Source organism: Typopeltis vanoorti, chromosome 4 (assembly GCF_054136105.1).
Source record: "Typopeltis vanoorti isolate ZY-2024b chromosome 4, IOZ_Tvanoo_1.0, whole genome shotgun sequence".
NCBI classification, from domain to species: domain Eukaryota; kingdom Metazoa; phylum Arthropoda; class Arachnida; order Uropygi; family Thelyphonidae; genus Typopeltis; species Typopeltis vanoorti.
Window position 1 is genome coordinate 104,708,628 of NC_143552.1, and position 23,862 is coordinate 104,732,489.

The window sequence follows — 23,862 nt, forward strand, 5'->3', positions numbered from 1 at the left end:
TAAAAGCAAGTGGATTTAAAGCAATCAAAGATCAAGTAATGTTGTTACTTTGCAGCAATGCATCAAGGGATCGAATGTTGAAACCCCTCCTAGTAAATCGATCTCTAAGACCACGTGCTCTAAAACACAAAGATCTAAAACAGCTGCCAGTACATTGGATGACTAATACAAAGGCCTGGGTAACAACTACTCTATTTACTGAATGGTTCAATAATTGCTTTGTACCAGAAGTGGAAACATATATGAAGCATAAAAAAGCTCTCGATTTTAAAATTTTATTAATTGTTGACACACCTTGTCACATTGTACATTGTTTCAAGTCATCCACATTTAGAACATCCAAATGTGCAGGCAGTGTTTTTTCCACCCAATACAACAAGCATTATTCAGCCATTAGATCAAGGCATAAGTGTTACTTTTAAAAAATATTATGTTAAACACTCTTTTCAATTTATATTGGATAAACTAGAAAATGAATCATTAACAGTAACTGACGTTTGGAAAAAAATGTCTATTTTGGACTGTTTAAATCATGTTGCATCTGCTATCACTGAAATAAGACCAGAAACTTTAAATGCCTGCTGGAAAGCAGCTTGGTCTGAATGTGTTGCAAACAATGCAACCATTCAAACATCTCCATTATCAGCTGAAATCATTACATTGACACATGAAATTGGTGGAGAAGGTTTGATACCTTTAGCCAGAATGATGTAGATGAATTGCTTATGGATAATGCCTTAAGTGACGATGATATCATTGGGTATCGATTAACTTTAAATATCATCAAAGCTCCAGAAAATGATAGTGAAGTGGAAGAAAAACCTGTCCCCCTCACTGCAAATATAATTCGAGGTCTTGAACTCCAATAAATTGGAAAATCATTTTCTTGTTAATGACACAAATTCTGAACAAGCCTTTAAATTCCAACGTGAGCTGAAGAACTGTATGTCTGGATATCGCGAGCTGTATAAAAAATTAGTAAAATCATCGTCGATTACTTTGTCACTGATACTTAATCACTGATTACATTGTCAGAAGAAAAAAATCAGCACAGAACAAAGGTGAAGCTAATTCTGTTTGTGAAGAACCATTGCCTTTACCATATAGATCTGATGTGCAGACTATCTCTTCTGGTGATGAAAATGATTTTGCACCAGTTCGTAAACGTTGCCAAATATTGTCTAATAGCGATGATAATTCTGATGAAAAAAATGTAAAAAAAAAAAAAAAATTTACTTTTCAATAAAATTAAATGAATAAAGCTTTAAAACAAACTGGGAAATTCTTATTTTATTGAATTTTTATGAAATTTATTGATTCGGTTTTATGCAGTTTTAGAAAATTCTGGAACGTATTCCTAATTTTTCAACCCAAGTTAGGCCTTTTTTGTGCAATTTTTTTTATGCGTTTTTCTGTGGAATGTATCTACCGCATAAAAAGAGACCCGACTGTGTGTGTGTGTGTGTGTATATATATATATATATATATATATATATATATATATATATATATATATATATATATATATATATATATATATATATATATATATTGGGTATCTCTCTACTGAAATATATTTTTAATAACCAGTTTTTAGTGTAGTTATATGTAGTTATGAATAACCAGTTTTTCATAGCAGTGCATATACCTGCTGTTTACTATTTATTTGTAGTCAGTCATCGTGCTCCCTTTGTGAGGATTAGATGGATGCACACAAATTGCATTTATGTTATGATTTCATAGTGAATATTTTTCTAGACTAATTAGTACTGCTGTTATAGCAAACATTATCAAAGATTAATAGAATGATTTTTACACATCATATATTATACTCGTTATGCAGTATATGTGTCATATTTAGTGCAGGCTTAGAGTGCTTAATTTTGGCCTTCACACCTCAAATGTTATCCATTGTAAGATAGACTTTATCATTCTTGGTTTCTCTATATGCAGAATACTTTACCAACTGTAGTTTGCTAAGTGATGGTAGTTCCAAGAACCTAACATCATCCTCAGTTAGCAAGAAAATGGCAATTCTAATTTTCAGAGATTAATCACAGTTACACACTACTCTGCTCTTAGATACTAATTGTTGAACCTGAAAATGTTTTAGTTAAGGGTTTTGTTTCTTGTTGTTCCATCCTAGTAACAATGTATTGTATATATATACTTCTGTTCATGTATTAAGTACAATAGCAATACTTAATTTTGATTGTTATTTGTTGACTATTATTTTATTCCAAATCAAAATAGAATCTGTTATGAGACCATAAGCTTTTATTCATTTCATAGTTTGTCTATATACTTTCTTTTGGTCACATTTGGTCATTCTCAATTATCCTTGTAATAACTTGACTTTTAATAAACTTTATTTATTGTTTCTTTATCTGAATGATATATATCAGGTAATTAATATTTGGAGAATCTGTTTATAAATTTTATTGGTTTTTTGTTTTTGACTCATGGCACATAAACCAAAACAGACAGATGTTTTACTAGATAATTACAGAAAGATGACTTCGCTTGGCTTTTTTCCAGCTTAGCATTCATAATTAGTATTTTCTCAGCTTCTGAATCTTATTTTTTGGATCCTTGATTTTCTTGGGATCTACTAAAATTTTATTCTTTGAATTATTTGTGATTCCATGGAAAATTATTTTTTTGCTGATGATGCTGTACCTTTTGCAGTTATGCCCCCTGGACAACGATCTAGTATCGGTGCATCACTGAATAAAGATTTCATGGCAGTAACTTCTTGACCAAGTTTATGGAATCTTTTGAAATGTAAGTTTCTTATTGTTTATCTCCAATCTGCAATGATCACTTCATAATTTTTTTTCTGATAGGAATTCAATCCATCAAGGTTGATATATTTCCTTTATTTGGTTTTTGTTCTCATTCAGAATTGACAGACATATGCTTACATATACTTATTTATATGCTGTATTTGTTGCTGTTATTATTATTGTTGTTATTATTATTATTATTATTATTATTATGTTTTGGTTGGGCATTTATTTTTAGCCCTTCATATGGAAAAGGGACAATCAAATACTATTCATTGAAGTTCATGCTAAATTACAGTATTTTATTTCCATTAAAGATTGATTAATATTTTTTTAAATATTTTTGCATGAAACAAAGGTACTTTTGCTTTTCTTTACTAATCAGTTGTTTTGCTTTATAGATTTCTTTAATAGAAATAATCTTTTAAACACAAAAGTGTCAGAAAAACTTTGTTTATTGGAGCTGGGATTTGAAAAGAATGAAATAATCTTGGAGAAGGTGCAGAGATGAATAACAAAAATGATGTCAGAACTGTATAATGTTGGTTATGAGAATAGATGGATAGCATGAAAATTACAGAGTTTGGTAGACAGAAGGCAAAAGGGGTGTGTGTGGGGGGTATGATTGAGGCATCTAAGCTGTTGAAAGGTTATCACATTAACACTGGGAGGAGTTTCGTATGGTACAATACGGAGAAGGAACAAGGATAAGGATCCATCCTTGGAGGTGAAAGTGAGTTACAGGATAGGAAGTAAATTTTTTGCATGGAGAGTGGCAGAAGCATGAAATGCATTGCTTGAGAGGAGAGTAAAAAGTGTCAGTGATTGATGAGTTTAGCAATGGAAGATAAGTATAATGTCGCTTTGTGGTGATTTATTCATTTGCAATATGGTATCCTACAGATGGGGGGGGGGAAGAGATGAGTAATTAGTTCTTCAGAATCATTTTTCAAATAATTAATTGGCAGCATTGATAATTTCTACTACCAGCACTTCCAAGAAGATTTTGGAATACTGGTAGATTTGAAGTTCAGAAGCTACATGGTAGAGATTGTTAAGAAAATATAGATGCTTCTTGTTATGCAAAAGAACCAGTAAAACAAACCAAAAAAAAAAAAAATGGTGATTTCTCTCATTTTTGAATTATTAAACTCAAATTTTGAGATTCTACATTTCAGGGTGTGATGGTACAAAAACAGGTTATCAAGATTATATCATGCCTCTGGGTCATCCTCTATGTGATCAGCTGTTGTATAAATAATATAGATTGATCAGCAATTGCATGATTTACAAATGTGAATGATTTGATTCAATGATACAGTGCCATACTTGGATTTTACAAAGGCTTTTGATAGATTGCCACACCACAATTGGTAACTAAACTGAATCAGATGGGATGAAATGATAGACTAGTGAGTTGGATAGGTGACTGGGTATCAACAAGTTGTGTGTGGGAGGGGGGCACTATCTCGAAAGAGGAAAGTCACTAGTGGTGTGTCACAGAGATCAGTTTTGGGACCATTGTTATTTAATTTGTATATTAATGATATTGGGATGGGCTTAACTAGTGATATATACAACTGTTTGCAAACTATGCAAAAGGGGAAAGTGATGAGGAATCAAGCAGATATTGTGACCTTACAGGAGGACTTGAATAGACTGTATGAGTAGGCAACAGTATGAAACTCTCAATTCAGTGTTGCAAAATATAAGATTCTGAAATTTGGTATGCAACAATGGGATGCAAAGTATACGCTTGGTAGGGAAATTTTGGAGGAAATTGAAGAGATAAGAGACCTTGGAGTGATAGTGGATATGGATCCACTGTCACTCCATAGCGGATATGGATCCGAAGTTCATAGGTCACATTGCGCAAGACATCAGATTATGGCAATGATGTGGAGGGCCTTAACTTGTAGAAATAAAGAGGTTCTGGTTCCATTGTATAAGGTCTTGATTAGGCCACATATGAATTACACACATATTTAGTCCCCTGGTTTTCATGGATAAGGATATGTTTTAAAGGATCTAGAGAAGACTTACTAAGGTCGTAACTGATCTTTGCAATGTAGGATATGAGGACAGATTGAGGGAATGCAGTTTGCAAAGCCTTGTGAATAGGAGGAAGAGAGGGGATATAATTGAGACATTTAATTTGGTAAAGAGTTGTTACCAGGTTAATGTGGAAGAAATTGTATAAGACTCTGATCAGACCATACTTAGACTATTGTTCTCAAATTTGGTCCCCAGGATTTGAAGGCGATAAATTAACTCTGGTACAGAGGGTACAGAGATAAGAGAATTAAATTAAAAGGGTACAGAGGCAGGTAACAAAGATGGTTTCAGGACTGTACAATGTTAGTTATGAGGATCGGCTGAAGGAATGTGGACTGCAGAGTTTGCTGGATAGTAGAAGGAGAGGTGATATGATCGAGACTTTTAAACTGTTGAGAGGCAGTTATAGGGTTGACACCGGGAAGTTCTTTCACTTGCGGGAAGAAGCGACAAGGGGCCATCCCTGGAAGTTATAAAAGGAAGCTGTGAGTAAGAGGATGAGGAGTGGTTTCTTTGAATGGAGGGTGGTTGAACCGTGAATGCATTTCCTGATAGGGTGGTGAAAGCAAGAACGGTCAATGAGTTCAAGGGGTCGTATGATAGACTTTGTGTTTCCTAGGAAGGTCCTCCCACAATGAGTCTCTTGACTCCATGGAGGCCTGAATAATAATAATAATAAAATTTTTCATAGAATTGGAGAAGGGGTGGAACAGGGGGGGGATACCTGGAAGATGTATAAGGAGGGTGTGAGCAGAGGCATAAGGATCATTCTTTGCATGGAGAGTAGTTGGTGAGTGGAATGCATTGACACTGTGGTAAATGCAGATGCATTGAATGAATTTGAAGCATGGTTTGATGGGCTTTGTGTGTAATAACAGTGTTTGCCTCCTATAATGAGTCTTTTGACTCAATAGAGATCTGGTATTAATAATAAAATTTTTTCATAAAAAGATATACATTAAAATCATAGAACTGTGTTACATAGAAATTTTTTTTTTCTATGTCAGGACATGGGAAGTAAGAAAATATTTAGAAAATTTGTACAGAGACTATATAAGGAGAGGAAATGTGAGAAATAGTTTCCTGACTAATAATAACCAGAGTTTTAATGTACCTTATACTTAATGTAGAAAACTGACATTTTTTCACTACAAATAAGATGAATAGTAGTATGTTTTTTTAAGTTAATATTAACTATTATCTAAGAAAATACATACATAGTTGGAACTAACCTGGAAATGCAATATAATAAGACCTTAATAGTGGAATGTGGAATGAATCTATTTTGTTTCATATATCAGTTGTCTTCCATTGTTTGCTTGTGATGCTGCAGTAATTGAGATACTAAGTATTGAAAATTAGCCCTAGATTTCTATTAGAGTCCTTTTGAGTATTTAACCTCACTTGATTCTCTAAAACAGTGCTGAAAGCTTTTCTTCTAAATAAAGCATTATAGTTATAGTCTACTCTGTGGAATGGTAGTGACATAGATGGTTAAGCATTCTCTCTCTCTCTCTCTTATTAGTCATATCACAAGGAAATGGGAAAATATATACGTACAAGGAACCATTCCGGAAAATTAAGAAAGGGAGTGGTGAGTAAGAGAGCAAGAAGTAGCTTTCTTGAATAGATCGCAGGAGCTTGGAATGCACTTAATCAAAGTTAATGTTATAAAGACAATTAGCCATTTACCATAAAACAATAGTAGTAATCTCTGATTGTAAACTGCTACAATAATTAAAGCAGTTTATGTAACACCTGAAAGGCTGTTACATAAACTGGAGAATATGGGATTGGAATATAAACTCTTGACTTGGATACATGGGGTGGCTGATAGATAGATATCAGAAAGTAGTATATGGGTGGGGATCTACCAGATTAAAGGTGACTAGTGGTGTACACCAGGGATCACTCCTTGGACCATAGTTGTTCAATTTATGCATTAATGATATTGGGAAGGACTTTAAAGAATATGTTCAACTGTTACTGATTTACAGCACTTATAGGATGATTTGAATAATCTAGAATAGTGGTAAATGATAATGGCTATCAATTCAATGTAAGTAAGTGTAATGTTGTGCAGTTTGGTATCTTCTTCAAGACATCTCTCCTCCACACTGTGACTTCATTCAGTACCATTACTAGGTATTATGAAATGTTTTGCAAAATCTAGAAGAAGAAAAAAAAAAAAGCTATTATAAAATATAATAGGTTGTTGAAAAACAAGACCACCACTTAACAAGCCCATGCTGTCCTCCATGATATCTTTATCCATGTGATAATGATATCTTCATTATCACATTTCCTATTTCCTATGTTTTCTTCTTGTACTCTTCAGTGATTATTCTTTTTGCTAGATTTGTTCAAACAGTCATAATATACCAAAAAAAAAGGAAACTGTTAGCTTCTTTGCACATCCCCTTAATATATATATAGTTGTATTGCATTAAGTCCTATGGATTTCAAATATATCCCATCACATTCACAAACTACTGCTTTCTTCTGTTCCTTCCCAGTTGTGTTTACTGCTACTCTCAAGCATCCAGCAAGAGACGAATAAAAATATCCACACTAAACGTTTCTGCTATATCTGCAGTATATTTCTTCCATATGCCATCTCCATAACTAAAGTTTGTCTTCAGTATTCATCCTTCTACTAGCTACATAAACTATAGAATTCTCTAGGATTTGCTTACTTCCTCTGCCAATCTCATTTCATATGCTAATTTTTTCCTTCCTCACCACACTCATCACTTCCACCTGACTTGCATCTTATGTTCCTCATGTAACTGCTGATGAGTATTTGCAGTTTTATATCTCCTCCATAACATCCTCTTGCTCCATAGTTCCTGCTTAATTTCATGATTCATTCATTTCACTCCACTCTTTTATCTTTCTCTTCAGTTGATCATACTGCAGCTGGTCACCAGTCTACTTTCTCCCTTTTTATAAAGTTTTGATGCAACTACATTTCTGGATTACTCTGCATAGAGATCTGGTACTTGGGTTTCTTGAGAAAGAAGAAGTGGTAGAAAGGATCCAGAGATGAGTTCCCAAGATGTTGACTGTCTGGTGGAATGCTCTCTCTCTCTCTCTCTCTCTCTCTGAGGATAGTTGAATGGCTTGTAGATTATTAAATTTTGTTGATAGGTAGAAAAGAAGGATATGATAGAAATGAGGTTTAATAAATTGAAGAGAGCAGGAGAAGGTTACTCCTGGAAACTGTGTATAAGAATGGTTAGCAAAAGTATGAGATCTAGATTTTTTTCTTGCAGACTGGCAAATGGATGGAATATGTTGTTAGAGCCAATCTTGAGTGGTTCATCAGTGAATGAATTTAAGTAGAAGTGTAGTAAGCATTGTGTAAATAATGGTTAGTGTGGGTGCTTTGTAACGACTCTTCAGATTCAGAGATACCTATATAAGAATAAATAATAATTATCACCCTATGAATGGTTTTGTTAAATCCAACTCTCATGCTGCTTGTGTTGGCTCCATCATATGTTGTGTAGAATAGTTATCCCTAAATAACTGATGTTCAATCCTTTATGAAGGGATTTTAGCTGATGGCAAGTTAGTCAGTTTCATACAGAATATTGGCAGTTTTTCTCCTGTGAAAAAGACAAACTGGCCAGAAGAACAGTCATAATATACTAGGCTTCATAGTCCTAGTTGATTTAGTTTTCATTCAAACCTAACAGACTACACTAAGCCAAACACTAAAAAAAATTCAACAAACCCATTCTTCGTACCTATTTATATGTTATTTCCTAGTTCCAAAGTCAAAGTCACCCATTATTATCATCTGCCATAACATCACTCATCGTTATATCCATGATATTCTACTTTCATTATATCATCTACCTCTTGCTGAAACCAATAATTTGGGACCAACTCAGTTAATCCTGACCACAAAGCTTCTTTTTTCTTTTTTTTCTTCTTTTTTTTACAATACCTCTCTTTCTTGTGTTGGTCCTAGTTTTCTGCTCTGTAGTTCAGCACTTCTCTTTACTTCAGAGAAGCTTTCACTTGTCTAGTTGCCTCTAGTGTCACAACTACATGGTTATTCTCACAACGAAGATCATTGTGTTTAAGAGCATTGCAGTATGCAGGATACAAGTGTATAGCACATATTATTATTATTATTATTATTATTATTATTATTATTATTATTATTACAAGCGACTCCAGGGAGTCCTTAGACTCATCGAGGGAGGCCCTAAACATCATGTCCACACAACTATTCGGCATTCTCACAGTATCTATCATACCTTGCCTTGAACTCATTCACTGTCATAGCACCCACAACAGACTCTGGCAGCTTATTCCACTCATTTACCACTCTAAAAGTAAAGAACCCAGCTCTAACACCCTTGCTAACCACACTCTTGCCCAGCTTCCATAGATGTCCCCTAGTTCTCCCATCACCAGTCCTGATCTCAAAAAAATCCTCTGAATTAATCCTATAGAAACCCTTCAGCAATTTGAATGTCTCAATCATATCTCCCCTCTTCCACCTATCAACCAATTTCTGCAACCCACAAATCTTCAACCTGTTCTCATAAGGTTCAACATATTGTATAACATAATCATCCATAAGCAACTCAAGGAACTTTTTCTCCTTGCTAAGACATGTTACTGCTTCCTTCTAGTCCTAGTTTTTACTAGTCAGTACTCCAATAAGTTAAAGTTACTCACTATCACTTGCCTATTACACATTCATTTTATTGGCCTGAATATCTCATATTCACCTTCACAGTATTTCTCAGCATATAGTAGCACTCCAGTAAATATCTAAAATTCAACCTCCTCACAGGGAAATAGTTCAAAGACTGCTTCCTTCATCCTCCAGATGTCAACACAACTAATGTTGTCAATAATGCCATGCTTCCTTTTTTTCTTTTTATTATTTCTGTTTTCTTGGATATTGGTAACTTCATTATGTTCTATTTTCATCAGTATATTGTTTTTCATTGACCACATCTCACTGATACCAGTGATTTAAGGATCAATTGATTTGATCATGGTAAAAAAAAAAATTCAACTTAAATTAAAAAAACTGTCCTTTTATTCCAAATACTCTTAATATTATATAAACATAATACCATACCCCTATTCCTAATTTCCTGCCCATAATTTTTTGCCCTATCATTCTGCAAAATCTTGGATGTTGATGCTCTTATTGAAACCATCTATGTACACTCTATTTCATTCTGTCTTCATTCATATCACACTTATCCTGATAGATCATTCTCATGACCTACCATCTAGCACTCATTTCCCACTTTACATTGTTGCTCTCACTCAGATGTAAAACATCTTTAGCAAACAACTTACTCTCCTGCAAATTTATATCATATATCTAATTATCGTATTTGCTGGCGTATAAAATGCACCCCCATTTTTGTACACATTTGTTAGGAAAAAAAACTTTATCACTGAATATTCTAATGAATTTACAATATTTCAAATGTAAAGTAATAAGTAGGTCTACATTCAACAAATACCTAATCTAACTAGGAAAGAATTCCCACCTTTTAATCTTCTTCGTCAAAACCGAGAAATTCATCTCCAGAGCTAAATAAGAGACACTTGAAAACTCTTCTAAATCAGAATCTAAGTCGTCATACAACAAATTGTCCTCTGTACAATCCAGTGCATTAGTAATGCACTGGATGGTACAGAGGACTTAAATCACTGTCTCAGTGATTTAAAATGATTTAAACCACTGTCTCAGTTTTCACAGCATCCCATGAAGCTTTGACCCACTCACAAACTTGAGAAATGCTAGGCTTCTTCCTGATGTGCGTAACCTCAAAATCTGAAGACTGCATCCAGCAGTCTTCTGGATGCAGTGTTCCACTTCTGCTTCAAGACATCTAAAGGTTGAAGCTGACTAGTTAGACCTCCTGGAATTACAGCTAACTGAGTTTTCAATTCCTTGAGTTTATTTTTAATATCTTCTGTTCTGTGAGAACGAAACTGATCTCATAGTAGCAGGGCAGGCTTCCTCAACAGTGTGCCAGAGTGCCTAGACCAAATGTTATCTATCCATAACTGGAATACTAGAAGGTATTCCAGTAACTGGAATACATAACTAACATAACTGGAATGCTCTAACTGGAATACATAACTAACGTAACTGGAACACACCGCAAAGAAGCAAGAAAGAAATTGAGTAACTCAGAACAGAGAAAATTTCCAGAAATGAAAGTAATAAAAAATTGAGTATCGGCATATAAGACGCACCCTGTTTTTCAGACCTGTTTTCAAAGAAAAAAAGTGCATCTTATATGCCAGCAAATACGGTACTTAAAGCCTCTCCCTCCCTTCACATCCTACTTATCATACCATCATCACATTTTTCCTTAGATCTCTGCTATCATACTTCAGCAACACAGAACTCTGTCACACTCTTCTGCTGCACTTTCTCTAATTACACTAACATCCAATGATACATTATTCACACTTACTCACAAATCATTTATTCCAATTAACAGCCAGCACTTTTTCTCTCTTCTTCATGGTTTCAGTTGTTGTTCTTATTGCCCTTCCTCTAAAAAACACATCTTCAATGCTTGTTCTGTCTTACCATTCTTCACAACAGAATTCCCCATGCAACATATCCTCTCTCTCTCTCTCTCTCTCTCTCTCTCTGTTTCTTCCTACCTCCCACTATTTTACTTTCTGCTGCATCATTCACTTTCTTTCTTCCACTTGTAATTTGGACTTTTAACATGTAATTTCTTCTTTAACTGCTATATCTTACCCTGCACCTGATTAATTCATTCCTGAATTTTATCATTTCACTTCTAATACTCCCCCCCCCCCTCTCTCTCTCTCTCTCTCTACCAACATCCTCAGCATTTTTTCTTCTCTTCCTGCTCTCTTTTTACCAATTACCAACTTTTTTGTATCATTCTGCTCCACTTTTACCCACCATCTCACCTATGATAACATTCATATTACTTCTGTTGGTTTCTTAGCATATCATTTGCTAACTTTTTTTCCCTCCTGTCTGTTAACAAACTGTTCTTTCACTTCTTTATTTAAGCCGAAATAGCTCAGTTGAGAGAGCATTAGACTGAAGATCTAAAGGTCCTTTGCTAAAGTTGGTAAGTTTCTTTCTTTTTGCTAGCCTGGTTGGCTGCGTGGTTAACATATCCGCTCTCCAGCCAAAAGGTTGCAGGTTTGAATCCCACCATGGGCATGGATTTTTGTGATTGTCTCTGAAAATACTAGTAGTGGGCAGTAGATGGTGCTGGTGTAAATGATGATGGTAGTTATGGTTTGCTGTAGTTGGTGAATTGAGTGGGTGGAGACAGAGAACTGTAGAGTAGGTGCCCTCCCTCAACGAGTCTTTGGACTCCTTGAGGTATCATGTAGTAAAATCATATTCTTCTTGATATGATTTCATTCAGTGTGATACAAATAACTCAATATTTGTATCACACTCTCCTGCCACCTAATTTGAACACTCACAATCAATCTACCTTGTCTAAAGAGTATAAGTAAAGTTTTATTAATCAGATATCAAAATGCATGCATCTCTGACAAGGAAGAGTTACTGCCATCTTGACTCACAAGACAAGATAATACATGTTCTTTCTCTCCATGAATAATTTACAGATGAAATAACAACAAAATAAAACACTGAACTTACACAACTTCTACAAAAACTCACTTATACACACATTAAATGCCTACAGATACCTTATGTCTACAAATTTCTCTAGATATAGATTTAGGATACTTATAGAAATCTTAAGACTGTTCTCCCCATGCTAAATCTTTCTGCCATCCCAACCAAAAATGTAGAGTCAGCAGTACTCTGAGCAGCAAAGAATTATACAGTATGAAAATGACTAAAATGTATTTAATTAGTTATAATAATCAATTATATTTATTAATTGTAATTAAATTTATATATAAAGGCTATCCTAATAGAGACATATACACAAAATCACTATGTTCCAACACTGATACAAGGACTTTTATCTCTCTTTATCATACTGGATAGAATGTCCACTTGCACTGCTTTCTTTAAAAAATGTAAATATTAAAGTCCCTTCCAAGCTTTCTAAGCTTATCATTATTATTATTATTATTACATGATATCTCCAAGGAGTCCAATGACTCATTGCTGGAGAGCACTCTACTCCACTCCACTCCACTACACACAACTACCATCAATGCGATCTACCACCCTTCACCACCATCAGTATTTTTTTATCTGTAAATTGTGTGTGTGTTCTGAAGGCCAAAATGCCTGTATGTGAGATGAAAACCCAAGTTTCAGGGAGGAAAAAAATCCTATATATGATGGCTAACTCACCTTCAAATGAAAAAACTCATATAAAGATTCCTCTCATAACTACAAGTATCGAACTTAGGCCTTTTCTAACTGAATTACACATACTGTCATTCTTCCATTGCACTATGGAGGCACTTAAAAACATCCAATCTGCCTTCTAAGATTTCCTAAAAATATTAATCCTGTTCAAGTGTTTAAAATATTCGCTGTGGCAAACAGCAAACTTTACATACTGGCTAAGGTTATGAAATCAAAGTAGGTGAACACCATATTGATGTGACTCATATATTGTTGGCCGAGTGGTTAGCGTATCTACTCTCCAGCCAAAAGGCTGCGGGTTCGAATCCCGCCGTGGGCATGGATGTTTGTGATTGTATGTGAAAGCACTAGTGGTGGTAGTCGGCTGTAAATGGTGTTGGTGTTAGATTATGAAGGTTGGTGGAGTAGCGAGACAAAGAATTGTAGAGTTGATACCCTCCCTCAATGAGTCTTTGGACTCTCTCTTGAGGTGTGATATAATAATAATATTATTGAAGAGAGAAGAAAAACTGGGTTTAACTAAGCAGAAAGCCACTCTGATCAGATGCAATAATCTCTCTCTCTCTCTCTCTCTCTCTCTCTCATTATCATAACACAGTAGAATTTCCACTTGCATTGCTTTCTTATTAAAAGAAGCAAACATTAAGGTCACATAACAGAGCTTTCATCTCCTGAAAATAATAATCTATTGTAGCAGTTACAAAATCTTCTATACCTGCAGCAACTTTACATATTGGCCAAAGTTTTAATAAAATCCAAGAAGGTGAAACCATGTTGATGTGACTCATCTAAGAAAAGAAAAAATGAATTTAATAACACGTCACATCTCTGAATCATTCCTTGAACCCTAAACTAGTCTGTAGCTGCAGTACCATATTTAGAAGAAAACTTCTTACTGTATCTAAAATGGTTCTTCCCTCATAAATGACCCTTACTAGGAATTGAGATCTAATTTTGCATGGCATGTGGAAATCCCTAATTAGAATCTGCAATATTTCAGACTTCAGTTACCTCATAAAACTCATAGTGGTCTCAATATTAATAGTTTACTGTTAATATTGAGATCACCTATAAAGTATTAAAATATTATAATATTAAAATTTTTATATTAAAATATTAAATAAATATAAAATATAAAATTAATAGTAAACTATTAATTATATTGTGAATTTTGAATTTTATTAGGCAGCAAACATATCAATTTTCTATGTAAACATAAATGACATTGAAGACCTAGTTACAGTTATCGGGTTTCATGAAACCATTATAGCGTAGTTAGTTTCGAGTTTCAAAAGTAGTGAGAGTATAATATTGAATTACAAGAGTAGATGAATTTTCACCTAGATTTTTTTTTCTTCTGTGTTTATGGTGTCATTACTACTTTTGTAATGGCACCATGAATATTTTAGAATCAAAATATTTTTGATTTTAGTGATCTGACATTTCATGCCTGAGATTAGAATTAAGAAATTTCAAAACCTAGCTTGAAACGTCCATGCTACTTTGTGGTCTTTACTTCTTTCCAAATTTTGATAACTGCTCAGTCCTGTTTGATTTGTATCACTGAAAAGGTTGATAATAAAACTATAAATAAAGTTGATTTTTGACAGTCTTATTACCAGAAAAATCACCTTTGGCACTTAAATACAATGTTTAAAATTCAAATTGACTTTCCTTCTCTAAATTCATAGGTCAAGCTGGAAAAGATGCTAAAGTATTTGTTGTTAGTAATGACGTAGCACAAAATTTCCTTCTATGAATACCACTGTAGGTCAATTGGAAGAATGATGGTACATTGCGCCCTTCAATTGGAAAAGGCCTAAGTTCTATTCTCATTGTAACAGGAAGAATCTTTATATGGACTTTTTCAATAGAAGGGGAGTTAGCCGATCTCATATGGAGGTAGCAGAGTTTTTCCCCCTCCGGAAACTCGGGTTTTTCATTCCGCATACAGACAAATCGGCTCTTCAGAACACACACGATTTACAGATAAAAAATACTAATTGTGGTAGTGGTGGGCGGTAGATGGCGTTGATGTAGATTATTGGTAGTATAGGTTCGGTGTAGTGGTGGAGACAGAGAGTTCTAAAGTAGGTTCCCTTCCACGATGAGTCTTCGGACTCCTTGGCAGTGTCAATAATAATAATAATAGATAATTCTTATCATTCTCTGTATGCCCTGGACCTTTTCTTAACCCTCTCCCTCCAAATATACTGTAGATGTCAGCTCTCCTTTTGGTAACTCAAATTATAATTTTTTGTGTTTCCTCTTATATGGATTGGTCTGTGCTATCCAGCCACTCTCATTACTCATGTCCCTTGACATTACAAAGGTATCAAGCGGGAAGACATCATTTCCTGATTGCTATTTTTACTCTCCTGATTCTACTCTGACCAAATAGCTGAAATACTCTTCACTGGAATGATAACTTTCTTTCCTCACTCTACACAAAATCTCTGATTACTATATATTCCATAGCCTTACATTGTGTCATAGATAAGAATTCCGCATGTTTCAGTAGCAGAAAAGAAGAATCTCATCTTTGCACTCAGTCTATCTACACTAAGCCTTCAACATACAATTTAAAAATTAAAAAAAAATCAATAAATCGACATTAGATTTTGAAAGATCCAAATGCAGAAAACTTTCTCCCTGCTCATATAACAATCAAGCTATCTAGTCTCTTATTAAGGCTATTGGACACAATTTCTGTCCTTCCATGCTTCAATCTATCTCTCATATCCAGATGGTTGGTACCATGGTAGCATCACCTAGAGATACAGCTAACTTTAGGACATCAGCCTTCTCCTCCATCTCTTGTTTAGATGAAGAAATTCACTTCCTGCTATACCATGAACAACTCACATGTCACTTCTGTTTTTTCACAAAAAAAGGCAGAAAATCTCCCTAAAATCTCCCTTCTGTTGTATAAGACCCTGATCAGACCACTGTTCTCAAATGTGATCCCCAGGATTTGAAGGGGATAAATGTGGAAAGGGTGCAGAGGCTGATAACAAAGATGGTTTCAGGACTGTACAATGTTGACTGTGAGGATTGGCTGAGGGAGTGTGCACTGCAGAGTTTGGTGGATAGAAGAAGGAGAGGTGATATGATCGAGACTTTTAAACTGTTGAAAGGCAGTTACAGGATTGACACTGCAGAGATCTTTCGCTTGGTGGATCAGGGGAAAGGAACGATGACAAGGGGCCATCCCCAGAAAATACAAAAGGAAGCTGTGAGAAGGCGAGGAGTGGTTTCTTTGCATAGAGGGTGGTGGAACTGTGGAATGCATTGCCTGATAGAGTGGTGAGAGCAAGAATGGTCAATGAGTGTTATGATAGCCTTTGTGTTTTCTAGGAAGGACCTCCCACGATGAGTCTCTTGACTCCATGGAGGCCTGAATAATAATAATAATAATAATATGTGCTCAAAATTTGCACTCATAGAAACATATTTCTAACTATTTTTAGAGCAGTTTTGTTCAAAATTCACCCCAGGATCTTAATAACAGCTATTTTACCAGTGTATATATATTTTTAAATCTTTATAGACACTCCATACTGATAATTAAGATATATCAAGGTCTTATTCATGAAAAAGTTTAAAAATTTAGTATAAGCAACTAAATCTTAATCTGAGTTAGTGATTAATGCATTAATCAGTCAGTTAACTATATTTATAGTATATATAAATATGTGTGTATTGTTATAGTGAGTAATTATAAAGGTAAAATTATTAACTTCAAATACTGGTAATACTCTTTGTCATTTTCTTTTCAGGAACCCAGAATTAAAACACAGAGTAATTCTGTTAAAGGTAGGACTTCTAAACTGCATCTGATGTATTTAATCATGGCTCTCTGTCAAGTTTGGCATACATCTAATATATGAGGGTGGTCTGAAAAGTTCTCGTCCTCGACCATAGATGGCAACGCTATCGGGAAATTTTTTTTTTCTAAGTTGGTACATCTGTCATAAGCATCTGTGTGAAATTGCAAGTCATTCTATCAAGTGGTTTGTTTTATTCAGCTGTCTGAAGCTAAAGTGTTGTCTGTGTCCCTTGAAATGGATAAAATTTAGTATCGTGTGGTTATAAAATTCTTTCTAAAAGAAGGTTTAACGCCAACAGAAATTCATTCGAAGTTCACAGAAGTTTATGGGCACTCTTCTCCTTTGTTTTTGGCAATTAAGAAATCGACTCCCGAGTTTAAATGTGGCCATACCAGCCTTGAAGATGATCCACGTGAAGGATGTATAAAAAGTGTAAACACCAGAAATCATTGATCAGGTGCACGGTACGATATTGGATGACCGGCAAGTCAAAGTGCATTAAATTGCTGAGACTATAGGCATTTCAAAAGAACATTTATGATATATTTTGCATGAATAATTGCATATGAAAAAGCTTTGTGCAAATTGGTGCCACGCTTGCTCACAGCAGATCAAAAATGCACTCACATGAAAATCCCTGAACAGTGCTTTTAGTGTTTTAACAAGAATAAAACTGATTTTGTGCATCAATTTTTTACTATGGAATGAGTCTTGGATTCACCATTATACACCAGAATCCAAACAACAGTCAAAACAATGGACAGAAGCCAGTTGTTCAGCCAGAGAAGACAAAGTTGATTCCATCAGCAGGAAAGGTCATGGCATCGGTGTTTTGGGATTCTTAAGGCATTTTGTTTATTAATTATCTTGAGAAGGGTAAAACAATAACCGGGGAATATTATTCCGATCTTTTAATCAGACTAGATGAAAAAATTTGTGAGAAGAAACCCTATTTGGAGAAGAAAAAAAATCATCTTTCATCAGGACAATGCACCAGCCCACAAAGGTGTTTTGGCAATGGAAAAATTAAGGAATCTGCACTATGAATTGTTGGAACATCCACCCTATTCCTTAGATTTAGCTCCCTCTGACTTCTATCTCTTCCCCAAAACTAAAACTCTTCCTTGCTAGTCAGTGTTTTTCTTCGAATCAAGAGGTGATTGCAGCTGTAGAGGGGTATTTTGCAGATCTTACTGCGAACCACTATAGGGATGGGATAATGCTGCTGGAGCAAATGTATTAGTCTTAAGGGAGATTATGTCGAAAAATAAAAATAATTTTGAAATTATAAATTCGTTTTTTCATTGTTAAGCTGAGAACTTTTCAGACCATCCTCATATGTTCAAAATATATTATCAATTTCTAAGTTGATACTATTATTGTTGACTTGTTTAGTACATATAATACATCAGCTTTCATTCCATTCAGTAGTCTCTATTAAACTACTCAGATGAATTAGTTAGACAGTTTAGAAGAGCAGCAGTAATGAATGATATATTAACAAGAATGTGTCAAAAGAGAGTCCTGGATTATGTGGATTAGGTGATCTATCTTCAGTTGCACCCCGGAGTGCATTTGAAGATAGAAGAGAACTATATGCAAGAGATAGGCTGCATTTGAACAAAGAGGGACGTAGGCATCTGGAGATATTGTTGTTACTGTGTTAGGGCAGAGAAACTAGAGTTTCTAGGGTAGATGCTAGAAGAGGTGGCCTTTTGTGAGAATAGTCACTTGGGAGAATGTATGATATATTGTAGAATCAAATGGAGTCCAGAGGGAATAATAATAGGTACAGAAATATTAACAATACATTGATGTTTCTTTAAATAAATGCCAGAAGTATCAGAAATAAAGGAAATGAATTGATGATATTGATAGCTAGTGTATCCAAAGTTTATTAGGATTAATGAAACATTGAAGCAGTGGCGTAGCTAGAGGGGGCAGTCCACCCTGGGCAGCACTTTGAACCTTTTTTGAACTCTTACAGTTAATTCTAAAATACACTCTAATTCTAAATACATTACTATGTAGGTAATTCTACATAGTAATGTAGAATTACCTAGATTACTGTGAAATAGACTTCGCCAATGTCATCGATGATTTTGCTAGCAGAAAACCAAGAAATATAACATTTTAGAATGTTGAAATTAATATTTTACTTCAAAAATAAACATAGTGTTTTAATTTATTTTCCTATACGTCGTTTTGACTTTTTGTAGTATTTTTGGTGTGTATTGAGAGGGGCAGCAAAACTCAGGGACTGCCCTGGGCAGCAAAAGCTCTAGCTACGCCACTGCATTGAAGCATGGTTGGCAGAAGAGGATGTCCTAATAGGAATAGAATGGTATAGCATATTTCGGCTGGTTATGAAGAGAAAATGAGGTGGTTGAATGCTACTTATGATAAATGATGAACAAGTTAAGTCCTCTCAGAGTGGAGAAATTGGGGAAAATGGTTTACTAATGGTTTTGAAATCATATAATGTGAGGAGGATGTGGGCAAGACAGGATATTTAATAAGATGTTGCTATAGGCAAGGAAACATAGAGGATGAAGAGCTGGAGGCAGATGAGTTTGCAAGTGCAAAATGAGTGATCATTATGGGAGATTTGAACTATAAATTTAAAAAAAGTATTATTATTATTATTATTATTATTATTATTATTACGTAACACCTCCAAAGACTCATCGAGGGAGGGCACCTATTCTACAACTATCCTTCTCCACCACTCAATCTACCAATTACATCATCTACACCAGTGCCATCTACCACCCACCACAACTAGTATTATCACAGACAATCACAAACATCCATGCCCATGGCAGGATTCGAACCCACAGCCTTTTGGCTGAGGCGGATACATTAACCATTCTGCCAAACTGCATGTAATAATAAAGAAATGGAATTTCTGAAATTCTTGAAAGATAAATGTCTTAGGCAACATATCAGAGAAGGAACACAAGGTTCAGCATTAGTGGATTTGTTTCTAATATCAGAGGATCTGATTGTAACTAAGGTACCATACCCAACCCCCTACCCCCCATTGAAGAGAGTGGCCATGTAGTCCTGACATAGAGAATGAATAAACATGAAGTATCAAGGCAAAAAGACATTATGAAATTATAAAACAGGTGAGTATAACATAGAAACCAGCCTGGGTCAGTTCCATAGATGGAATTGGGAGAAGATATCACTGGTGCATGGGAACTAGTAAAGAGATATTTATTATCAACAATGGCAAGTTCTGTACCTCAAGTGAAAAAGAGAACATGATTTGGTTTAAAGTGAATGACTAACAAAATCAAATAGGCACTGAAGATGAAAAGTGATTATGTAAAAAGTATAAGGAAAGTGAAGTAGTGCAATTTCATGAAAAATATAAGACTCAGAGCAGGAAAGTAACTAGCATAGTAAGGTAGACAAAACTGAAATAAGAGAAGGAATTAGCCTTGTAATCCAAGAAAAATTCCAAAGAAGTCTTTCATTATGTTATGCAGCCAGTAGGAGGAGAAATGATTTTTGAAGAATGACATTGTTAAATGAAAATGGGAGTCAAGTGATGATGCAAACATACTAGAGTTGTTAAATGATCAACTTATTGGAATATTTCATCTTGGAAAAGTAGGTTTTATTACTAGGGGATGGGGAGAGTTCAAGGTTGAGAAGTGCACGAAGAGAATTTGTGTCAAATACTGAGTATTCTGGATGTCAATAAGTGAGATGGGATGGGATTTTGCCAAGTGTTTTTTAAAAAAATGTGCTAAAGAACTAACAGATCCATTGACTTGGCTTTGCAGTGACAGTCTGGCTACAGGAAAGGAAGATGAGGTAGTGTTGCTGCATAATGGTAGTGGTAAAGTGGAAGTGGAAGTGTCAAACTCTAGGTCAGATTATAATTATTATTATTATTATTACCCAAGACCCCATGGAGTCAAAGACTCATCTGGGAAGGCCTTTTATCATACACACAGCTCATCATACCATGCTTTAAACACTCAAATTCTCCGCAGACACCACACTCTCAGGCAAGTCCTTCCAATCATTCACAACTCTGCATGCAATTGAATTGCATGCAGAGTTATGAATTATGTTTGATTATTTTAAATTTTAAAACGTTTAAAATAATCAAACGTTTTAAAGGAGTATGTGTGCTAGGCATGTTTATAGATACTCACAAAGCTTACACATGTAGAAAAAAATATAGAATTTTATTCATAAACTCTTATATTTCATCCAACGTAACATGATTGTCAGAAAGAAAGACAGGCAACTATATTCAAACATGAATCTTAAGAATGATTCTTGTAGCACATGCTTACTAGCTCATGTCTTGGTTGCAGCTAAGTTGACAAGATTACACTATTAGACTTTAAAGTTACAATTGTAAAAGTTTCTACATATTATATAACCTAAAAAAAATTGAACTGTCAATAATAATCATTTCCCAAAAGTTGGAGAATAGTATACAGTCTGAACAGTTAAAAGTTCAAAGCATTTCATGTTTCAAGGAAAATACGATCAACTTTTGAACCTGCTGGAATTAATAATCTTTGTCTAATTCCAAAGATCTGTGCCTAGTGTCAATAGCATGAGAAGCAAGGCTGGACTTGGCAGATTCCAAAAATGAAATATAGTCTTCATGCTTTTGAACTAATCAAAGCTGAGAAGAGCAGCCAGTCTCTCTAAAGTAGCAAAGATGATATGTGAAATGCAGTGTTTGGGTAAATTCTTAGGCAGTATTACTTTAAATTCATCGTTTCTTGTCAGTGCTCTAGTACAAAATTGCGGTGAAAGGTATATCTTTGCATAGGTCAGCATGAAAGACAAATAAAATGAATGGTGTAGATTTTTGAAGAATGGTAGTGCTGAGAATGCAGTATATATGCATGGGAAGATGTTGCAGATGTTTATGTGAAGAGACTAAATAAGAGAAAGGAGCAAGTGTGGGTATGCAGGAAGTGTGATATTCCGATGGACCACGAGATTTGTTTAAATCAGAATAGGAAACATGGTGTCATAACAGAAATGGTTGTTTCAGAGGAAGATGGTGTGAATGCTAAGAAAATGTATGAAACTGATAGTGAAGAAAAGAGTGCAATGGAGGATAAAGTATGTGATAATGTTGTTAAAAAGCAGTGAAAAATTAACAGTGAGAGAGCAAGTGAGACTGATAGCAAACAAGCTTGTGTAACTGATAATAAGATAGCGAGAGTGAATACTAGTGAAAAAAATATGCAAAATTTGAAAGCTGAGTTGGTGAAGGTGAGGACAGAGATGAAGTGGATGCTGATTGAATTGAAGAGAATTGTAGATATGAATGAAAGAGTGAAGAAGACAGATGTGAATTATTATTATTATTATTATTATTATTATTCAGGCCTCCATGGAGTCAAAAGACTCATCGTGGGAGGTCTTTCCTAAGAACATAAAGTCTGTCAAGACTCATCGAGGGGAGGTCCCCCCTAAGAAACACAAAGTCTATCATACCACTCTTTAAACTCATTGACTGTTCTTGCTCCTACCACTCCATCAGGCAATACATTCCACGGTTCAACCACCCTCCACGCAAAGAAACCACTCCTTACCCTCTTGCTCACAGTTTCCTTTCGTAACTTCCAGGGATGGCCTCTTGTCATCACTCCTTCCCGCTGTTCAACCAAGCAAAAGAACTACCCAGTGTCAACCCTGTAACCACCTCTCAACAGTTTAAAAGTCTCAATCATATCACCTCTCCGTCTTCTATCCACCAAACTCTGCAGTCCACATTCCCTCAGCCGATCCTCATAACTATCCTTGTACAGTCCTGAAACCATCTTTGTCATCCGTCTTTGTATCCTTTCCACAGTTAATTTATCCCCTTCAAATCCTAGGGACCAAATCTGAGAACAATAGTCCAAGTGTGGTCTGATCACAGACTTATACAATGGAATGATAACCCTCTTATCTTTGCAGATCAGTGTCCTTCTCATAATTGCAGCAATCCTCTGTGTTACCTTTACCACCTTTGCAATATGTCCCCTAAACTTCAGGTTTCTATCAATCATCAACCCCAGATCTCTTGTCTCCCCTACTTTCTCCAGTATAACTCCTCCCATAGAGTATGCAGCATCCCATCGATGTTTCCCAAACCTCAAGACCTTACATTTTGCTGCATTAAACTGATACCCCATTCATTTGCCCATCTATCTAGCTTATTTAAATCCTCTTGCAGTGTTACCACATATGCACTATTACTAATAATCCTTCCCAGCTTCGCATCATCTGACTGAATATCCCCTTGCAATCCACTGGCAATGTCATTGATATAAAGGTTAAACAATATAGGGCCTAGTACTGAGCCCTGTGGGATTCCACTTGTAACCTTCTGCCTCTTTGATATTTTTCCACCATACACAACTCTCTGATACCTATCAGACAGCCAATTCTGAATCCAGTTGACCAATCTGACATCCAGACCCATGTGCTGCAACTTAAATATCAGCTTATCATGTGGCACCCTGTCAAATGCCTTCGCTAAGTCTAAGAAAATTGCAGTATATGCCTTTCCCTCATCTAATGCTCTTGTAACTTTATCATAAAAGGCTAGCATATTGCTAAAACAAGAGCGCCCTTTCACAAATCCATGTTGACTCTCACAGATAACATTACCCTCATCTGCCCAATGCTGTATAACCTCACTACTTTCTCCAAGATCTTAACAACTACTGATGACACACAGATTGGCCTATAATTAGACACCAGTCTGTTACCACCCTTATGCAATAGCACTATCTTACCTTCCTTCCATTCCCCGGGCACCTTTGACAAAGCCAGACTTTCATTGAAAAGCCAGGTTAAA

At 35.3% G+C, this 23,862-nt stretch overlaps 1 protein-coding gene across 1 annotated transcript in view; it reads left to right on the top strand.

The window, feature by feature from the left end:
• The window catches only part of LOC150107569 (uncharacterized), a 613,086-nt gene that overhangs the window by 578,932 nt on the left and 10,292 nt on the right, over positions 1–23,862 (top strand). Inside the window, exon 28 of the mRNA XM_090392132.1 lies at positions 16,974–17,010. Coding sequence (XP_090248258.1) covers positions 16,974–17,010 — 37 coding nt within the window. The remainder of the gene's footprint in view (positions 1–16,973; positions 17,011–23,862) is intronic.